This window comes from Dendroctonus ponderosae, unplaced genomic scaffold (assembly GCF_020466585.1).
Source record: "Dendroctonus ponderosae isolate FM_Combo_2020 unplaced genomic scaffold, Dpon_F_20191213v2 Dpon_F_20191213_4, whole genome shotgun sequence".
Classification (NCBI taxonomy): domain Eukaryota; kingdom Metazoa; phylum Arthropoda; class Insecta; order Coleoptera; family Curculionidae; genus Dendroctonus; species Dendroctonus ponderosae.
In genome coordinates, this window is record NW_026018611.1 from 2,412,296 (window position 1) to 2,420,117 (window position 7,822).

At 39.0% G+C, this 7,822-nt stretch overlaps 4 protein-coding genes across 4 annotated transcripts in view; 2 read left to right on the plus strand and 2 right to left on the minus strand.

Moving 5' to 3' along the window:
- The window catches only part of LOC109543738 (fatty acyl-CoA reductase wat), a 65,420-nt gene that overhangs the window by 6,756 nt on the left and 50,842 nt on the right, over positions 1-7,822 (minus strand). The window lies entirely within an intron of this gene.
- On the plus strand, positions 65-3,746 carry LOC109543721 (43 kDa receptor-associated protein of the synapse homolog). The gene is made up of 9 exons (XM_048666165.1): positions 65-77; positions 304-448; positions 498-681; positions 744-871; positions 1,842-1,914; positions 1,977-2,075; positions 2,135-2,326; positions 2,385-2,584; positions 2,642-3,746. The coding sequence occupies exons 1-9, from the start codon at positions 65-67 to the stop codon at positions 2,826-2,828; spliced, it is 1,221 nt and encodes a 406-aa protein (XP_048522122.1). The 3' UTR covers positions 2,829-3,746.
- LOC109543763 (DNA-directed RNA polymerase II subunit RPB9) lies at positions 4,153-5,017 on the plus strand. The gene is made up of 4 exons (XM_019913621.2): positions 4,153-4,340; positions 4,482-4,610; positions 4,659-4,745; positions 4,809-5,017. The coding sequence occupies exons 1-4, from the start codon at positions 4,267-4,269 to the stop codon at positions 4,909-4,911; spliced, it is 393 nt and encodes a 130-aa protein (XP_019769180.1). The 5' UTR covers positions 4,153-4,266; the 3' UTR covers positions 4,912-5,017.
- LOC125504130 (fructose-bisphosphate aldolase-like) lies at positions 4,951-5,777 on the minus strand (the record flags this gene model as incomplete). Its single annotated transcript, XM_048665571.1, is given in 3 exon segments — positions 4,951-5,307; positions 5,368-5,500; positions 5,557-5,777. Coding segments are annotated over 3 exon segments (450 nt in total), but the record flags the coding sequence as incomplete, so codon positions are not given.

Below are 7,822 nucleotides of genomic sequence, written 5' to 3' on the forward strand. Positions count from 1 at the left end.
GTCTTTGAATAGCTCGTTTTAACTTTTTAACGCCCTCATATAAAATTTTTGCCTGATGCGACAAATGCTTCTGCTGTGTAACTCCTAAACCATTTAAATTTAACCTTCTTCCAACTAAAAATTTTGTGACAGGAGCTTCAAAATAAGCGACAGTTTGACAAACGCTGTCTACCTGTAACTGTCAATGACAATAAACATCATTGCCGCTTTGACTTTTCATCAAAAAATTGTAGAAGAGTACTTTCTTAGTATCAAAAATTTTCGTAATTTGACAAAAAGATCGTAATTTTTCTTGCTCCTAAGCTTTTGAATTCGCTATTCCTAGGGACGCTTTGGAATACTCCCATCGTCAGTTGTACATTTCCGAAGAGCTCGACAGCCCCAGCCTAAGGGCGGAGTCCTACTTGAACCTGGCCAAGGCACACCTGCGACTAGGGGAACTGGAGCGGCAAGTAGACTTTCAGCAGTAAATTCTAACAAAACCTGCAACATTTCAGAGCTTTGAACTTCGCACGGCATTCATTATACAATAAGTGCGAGCTCTGTGCCACGGCTGGGCATGTTCATCTTACCGTTGGTTCCGTTTACTTGGAACTGGCTGGTTTCAACAAAGCTTTGGACAGCTTTCAGCAAGCCCATCGGATCGCTCTGGCCCTTCGCGATACCGCTTTGGAACTGCAAGTAAATGAGTGTGACGAAGGTGATGTTTCGAACTACTCATTAACAGTCGCTGTTCTTGCCAGGTTTACGTGGGACTATCCGAACTGTTCAGCAGGCTCCAGGATGCCGAGAAAAGTGCCAGATACGCCTCCAAAGCGTACGATTTGTCGCGATCTCTTCAGCTGAACGACTTGAATTCCAGACATCACAGGTAAACGGACGATTTGCGAACATTTTCATTCATATACAGGGTTATTCGCGCTATACGGCACGGACGTTTGCGGCTAGCCCGTTTGTTTTTTGCAAAGTATTATCTGATGAATCCACAGACGCCTATCAGGTGCACATTTAAAAAATATTTTTGTGTGACACAGAGTGTCCCAAAAAGCCTAAAAGGATCAAAGTTGTGGTTTTCGAAATAAAATACCCTATATATTATTGCATTTTTGGATTCTCTGAGCAAAATAAGTGTTTGATTTACTAAGATTTATAATGTCTAAGTCTAAAGGTTTTTTAAATAATTCGAATTTTATCAAAATCTAATATTATTTTCATGTGTCAAATACTTCGTATTTTGTAAAAATGCGAAAACTTAGCGATTAACATCCTAATACCATTCGATAGGTAATTAAAAATTGCATTTCCTGGCAAGTTAAAAAATATGGGGCTGTATTTAAATTAATCAAGTTAGAGCCACTTAAAGTTCTTATTTGAATAGTTTAAATTTGTGGACACCCTGTATAACATGGTAAGTTTATTATCATTGGAATATAAAATATTATATCTTGTTACACTTCACTATAAATTACCCTTACATAACTTAAATACTTATAAAGTATTTGACACGTGAAAATTAGGTTAGATTTTGATTAAATTCGTATTATTTAAAAAACCTTAAGATTTAGGTATTGTAAACCTTATTAAAACAGACCCTTATTTTGTTGAGCGAATCCAAAAATGCAATAATATACAGGACATTCCATTTAAAAAAACGCAACTTTGATACCTTTAGAGCTTTTGGTACATTACAAAAATATTTTTAAAATGTGCACCCGATAGGCGTCTGTGGACTCATCAAATAATACTTTGCAAGAAACAAACGGGCTAGCCGCAAACGTCCGTGCCGTATAGCGTGAATAACCCTGTACATGTTCATGATAGATAAGCGACTGTTTTCGTAGGGCTGCTCTGCTTCAAATGGCCTCAGCGCTGCGCAAGCAGGGTGAATTAGGAGACGCCCACGACTATTGCTCGGTAAGTGGCGATTTTCCAGACAAAACCAGAGGCTAAATGATTTGATGATTGATTTATTTCAGGAAGCCACTAGACTAGCGCTGATATGCGGCGATCAAGCGAGCTACGCGAGAAGCATAAGAATCATGGGTGATATTTATAGGAATAAGTCTGATATTAATGTAAGCCCCGTCGATTGCGCTGAAATACTCCGAGTCGAAAATGGATGTGGATATTTCAGAAAGCTTTCCGCCAATATGAGGCAGCGATGGGTTCAGCAGCTGCCATGGGGGACCGTGTGATACAAATGGAGTCCATGGACGGGGCTGCGCGATGTTTAGAGGCGCTGCGGATCCAGCACAAGATCTGCAACTGTCGGCCTTTGGAGTTTAATACCAGACTTTTGGAGGTGGCCAAATCGATTGGAGCTAAAGTAAGTCAGAAACAGGGGCGTGAGAGGCGCAAGTGAGGAAGCAGTGGTTTTGCTTCAGTTGCTCATGCGAGCTGTTGGCTTGCGACTGAGTGGCATCTACCATTCATTGGGGGATGAGAACAACAAGCTGCACCACGAACAGCTGGCTCTGAAAATTCAGAACGATCTGGCGTTGAACTGTGCCGCTTGTAGATCCCCTTATGGGCTGGAGGACGATTCGCTGGAGGCGCTGTCATGCTCCCACATACTCCACGCAAGGTGAATCTGCATTGGCACTGGATTTTTTATAAACATTTCATTCGTATCCGCTTCTAGATGTGCCTATGAGTTGGTCCGACGGAATAAAAAGAAAAAGTGTCCCTGTCCGGAATGTGACAGAACCAGCTCGCGACTTTACTTGAATTGCAACGACTATAACAGCATGCAGTACAGCCCAGTTCAATTATCCATCTGTTCGTCGGACAGTCACGGCACTTCGCATCAGGCCACCAGCTCTGTGTAACATTAAAACGTCTCTTTCTTCTCAGTTTCCTGGTTGAACGCCGGAATTGATGCAATTTGTCAGTCATTGAATAGTGGCGGCGGCAAACTAGGGAGAGCAAGTCGAATACGCTTTTCACTGTTGTGTTCAATACGTTTTCGTTAAATGTGAATATTTATTAGCGATGAAGATTTGTAAGGACATATGACCATTTTTTAGTCATGTGATGTATAGCTTCTCAGCTGCTTTAAGCACTCGTGCAGTACAAATTACTGTGGTGTCTGTGTTTGCACCTTCGTAATTTCTACCGTAAACGATCCAGTCTTTCAGATAACTTAAGTAATCAAGTATTTAAATGAATCTCTAGTTAAAGTTGTTAAACAATTGCACTTCCAAGCGCGCACCAATACGGGTATTAGGTGTTCGGTGGAGTTTTGCTTTTCTTTTATTGTTGAGTGGGATACACCTATACTGTTAAGTTTTTGAATCGTCTTTTTGTACATATAGTTAAGTCTCAGAAATTCCGAACTCCACCGAAAGTTAAGAAACGTTAGCTGATTTAATGAAACAACGCCAGAAGACGTTATTTGTCGCGGTGTTTTACAACACCACTTAAACTACCTTCTTTTAGGCGGATTAACATTTTAGAGGTAATTTATGTTAGGTAGAAATTCACTTGTTTACACTTACAATTCTTAAGCATTTTCAATTTGGTCGTTGGTGGACAAAACATGGTTTGACGCCAACAGCCATCGACTAGGTCAAATCAACTCTTGAACAATCAGCAATTAAGCTAACAGATAAGATGTTATGAATAGTTACAGATATATACATTGTAATAGATAAGTAAAATGTAAAATGGGAGTCAATACCTGTTAATCTGTATGGAGAAATATTTAATTTTGAAATACATGGTTGCGAGGCCAAAAGGGATATAGATCGACTAGTTTTTATTTGAACCAATTTTAGCATTTGCATTGTAACTTTTTTCTTTTATTTATTAACCTCCACATTGGACACCAAGACAAAGGGCCAAACTAAGCTTCAAACTCTTAGAAGCACAATACATAATAATAGTTTTGTAGAGGCTTTTTGTTTTATCTGGACAAAATGGCGAATGATTTTACGCTACGGTGAATGCGATATTGAGTGGATGGTAAAATCGAAACTTTCATGGGCGACCAAAATTTGTATGTAGAAAGCATCTACAAGAACAAAAAATAACGTAACGCTAAACTCCTGCTCCTGATATTCACAGCATAGATAAAAACAGACTCGTCTTTATCTATCACCACAGATCACAGACGTAACCTCTGTGATATGTGGTTGATTTTTAGGTTATCATCAGGTCTCATCGTTGATTTATAGGTTAAAGTGTTGTGTTGAGGAAAACCAAATATGAACCAGAAGTTGTGAGCAGTCTGTGCAGTTTATATATTAGTGCTTTCGTAAAACAGAAATGTCCAAAGCAACGAACTACGATTCGCATAGTGAAGGACCAGGTTTCGTAGGTATTCGGTTTTGCCAGGAATGGTAGGTAATAGAAAAGTAACAACGTATTTATTCTGAATGAATGAAATAAAATGAAACAACGTATTTATTCTGAAAACCTATGCAATGTTATATACTGAAGTGGTGATCTTGCCCGGATTTATTGTTTTTTTATTTTTTCAGTAACAATATGTTGTACCCTAAAGAGGACAAGGAAAATAAAGTGCTAATGTACGCGTGTCGGAACTGCGACTACAAACAACATGCCGATTCAAAATGCATTTACGTGAACAAAATTATGCACGAAATTGAGTAAGTAAATTGTTCAAGTCATTGCGTAAGTAACCGGTGAGTTTCTAGTGAACTGACACACATAGTTTCCGATGTAATTTCTGATCCCACGTTGCCCAGAACTGAAGACCACCATTGCCCAGTTTGCCAACACAGGTAACTCTTCTGTTTTCTGTCTGGTCTGCAACTTTTTACATTCGTTGAATATTATGCTTTCAGAGAGGCAGTTTTCTTTCAAGCCCAGACTCGACGAGCTGAAGAGGAGATGCGATTGTATTATGTATGCACCAACCCCCATTGTGCGCATCGTTGGACTGAATAAATGAACTGGGCTTTTTTTACCGTCTACGAATAAACAACATTTGGTTATATATATTTTCTTTAATATAACAACAATTTCACAAATAAATCAGCTATCCACAATTAAATATTCATATAAATAATAGAGATAAAAACATATTCGTCTACAGTCTGATTAAAGACTTAATCCACAGTAAAATGGAGCTGGAAACTCTGCGTTCTCTAGTAACTTAGAAAAGCCAAATGCCACAACTGATTTTAAAAACTAGCACTTTATAAACTACACCTCGCAATAGTACGTGCGTTATTATAAGAATGTTGTCTAGTAAGCGTGGTTCTGGACAAAGAGACCAGCATCCCCAGCCTTGCCTTGGGCAGATCCAGCTTGGTACTTTCCCAGAGAAGCTTCACTGTTAGCCTTCGAAAAACACAACCGATCAGATCACATAAGTACGCATTGCAAAAGCAAAAGGCTTACTTTAGCACGTTTCAGAAGCTCGTCCTGTCCCTGCTTGACTTGTTCGTCTTTGCCGCCCCATGCACGAAGAACGGACGCTTGCAAAGCACGCCCATAACTGAAGGTCAAAGCCCATGGCTTCTTACCTTGGTATCTGGAATATCAGTTTGGTTTAAAGTGCTTAAGCGCCTATAAAAACCATTATATTACTGGTTGATGGCGTTCAGGTTGACGCTGGCCTCTTCTTCCGATTGGCCGCCCGACAGGAACGTGATACCGGGCACAGCAGCAGGAACGGTACGCTGAAGAGCTGTGACTGTCGCCTTGGCCACATCTTCTGGGGAGAATTTCACTGCATGGGACTGACCGGCTGTTACCATGTTGGGTTTCAACAGGGTGCCTTCCAAGAAGACGTTGTGGTCGGCCAGAGCCTAAATTTCACCGTTTAACATTAACACGACGGACGCTAAATTACTCTGTCTTCTTAATACCTTGTAACAACAACATAGACATAGGGAAACTGTCCGACAGAAATATTCGGAAACAAGTGCAGGAATAGCTGACTAACGATTTAAAGAAAATCAACAACAACACGAGTACAGCACAAGGCAAATGGGATACATTCAAAAACTCTATACAAGCAAATTGTGAAAAATATTTGCAAAAGGATAAAAACAAAAAAAAAAACGAATGGATGACACAAGAGATCCTCGACATGATGGACGAAAGACGGAAACACAAAGTACCGTGAAATTCACAAAAACATTAGAGAGGCAAAGGAAAAATGTGACAAGATGAGAACAATATGAAGGGAAGTACGATTACCGCAATATGCATAAGGAAATAAGGGAAATGACAACAAATGCGGATGACGTTTAGGGGTTGAAGACAGGTTTTGGCAATTTGCGGCAAAACGTGACCTCCTACCGGAAAACGTTCTTTGTAAAAGTTGTAGATAATAAAAAAAGCTAAAACTTTTGTATTTAACACTCAAATTAGCCGTCAAAATGGCCGGTTTCGGTTGGCGAAAACCGGCCATTTTGACGGCTAATTTGAGGTTTTGTCAAAAAGTGTTAAATACAAAAGTTTTAGATTTTTTTATTATCTACAACTTTTGCAAAGAACGTTTTCCGGTAGGAGGTCACGTTTCGCCGCAAATTGCCAAAAAGTGTTAAATACAAAAGTTTTAGCTTTTTTTATTATCTACAACTTTTGCATTCAATCGCCATCCCTTCGGATTTGATTCGGTTTTTGGATGGTCCAGAAATTAAGCTAAAAAACACTCGCAAAGTTTGAGGAAAACCACCATTTTCAGGCTAAATTTCATAATTTTTCTAAATTAGCATGCAGGTTCATTCAATTTGGGCCGGTTTAGGTTATTCAAGTCTTTTCAGGTTATTAATTTTTACTTTTTGTTACATTCTTTAAGTGCGAAAGTTAACCGAAAAGAAAACCACTCAAAAATACGTGGCTACACCGCATTTAGCCGAGATCCCGAAAGAGCCAAATAATCCGCCGCCTGAGTATCGACGCGATAGTTAACTTCAATCAGTGGGCGACGAAAAGATGCTAAAACTTTTGCGCAAAACACAATTATTATGCATTTTAGAACCAACATTTTTTAAAACACTATTTGCAGCAAATAGCAGCGGACAATCTAATTTTCGGTGCATAAATAAGCGGTTAATAAATAATAATAAACAAGCGGTAAATGGTTCTCTGAAAATGTGACAAGATAGAACAATATTAAGTGAAGTACGACTACCGCAATATGCATAAGGAAATAAGGGAAATGACAACAAAGAAAATAAACAACAGAAATACGTTCATACTGGACACTAACGATAATATTGTTTCGGAGCCATCAAAATGTCTAGAGGTATGGAAATCATATGTCGAACTCCTCTTTGCTTCGAAACGATCTAAAGAACACAATATGAATGAGATAGATACGGAACCCCCAATTATGAAATTCGAAACTGAAGAAGCTATTCTATCTCTCAAGAACGACAAAGCTCCTGGACCTGATAGCACTCAAGTAGAAATACTAAAACTTATGTGTGAAACTGATAATCAATTTCTCGATATCCTCACGAGTCTATTTAATGATATCTATGATAGAGGCGAAATACCCAAAGAATGGCTTGAATCAACCTTCATCGCAGTGCCGAAAAAACAAAACGCAAAAACCTGTGATCAACACTGACTCATCAGCCTCATCAATCATATTACAAAAGTCTTCACGAAAATAATCCACAACAGGATATACAATAGATGTGAAGAAAAAATCAGTGAATCCCAATTTGGATTTCGGAATGCCCTTGGGACAAGAGAAGCTATCTTTAGTCTACAAGTCCTTATCCAAAGATGTAGAAATGTCAACAAAAAGTATATCTTTGCTTTATCGACTTTGCCAAAGCGTTTGACAGCGTAGACCATGAGCTATTACTAAAGATCATCGAAAATACCGGCATCG

Coding starts and splice junctions, on each gene's coding strand:
- LOC109543763 (XM_019913621.2), top strand. CDS start 4,267: ATGTCCAAAGCAACGAACTACGATTCGCATAGTGAAGGACCAGGTTTC. Junction 4,611..4,658: donor AAAATTATGCACGAAATTGA/GTAAGTAAATTG, acceptor GTGAGTTTCTAG/TGAACTGACACACATAGTTT. Junction 4,746..4,808: donor TGCCCAGTTTGCCAACACAG/GTAACTCTTCTG, acceptor TTATGCTTTCAG/AGAGGCAGTTTTCTTTCAAG.
- LOC109543721 (XM_048666165.1), top strand. Junction 682..743: donor ATACCGCTTTGGAACTGCAA/GTAAATGAGTGT, acceptor TGTTCTTGCCAG/GTTTACGTGGGACTATCCGA. Junction 2,327..2,384: donor CCAAATCGATTGGAGCTAAA/GTAAGTCAGAAA, acceptor GTTTTGCTTCAG/TTGCTCATGCGAGCTGTTGG.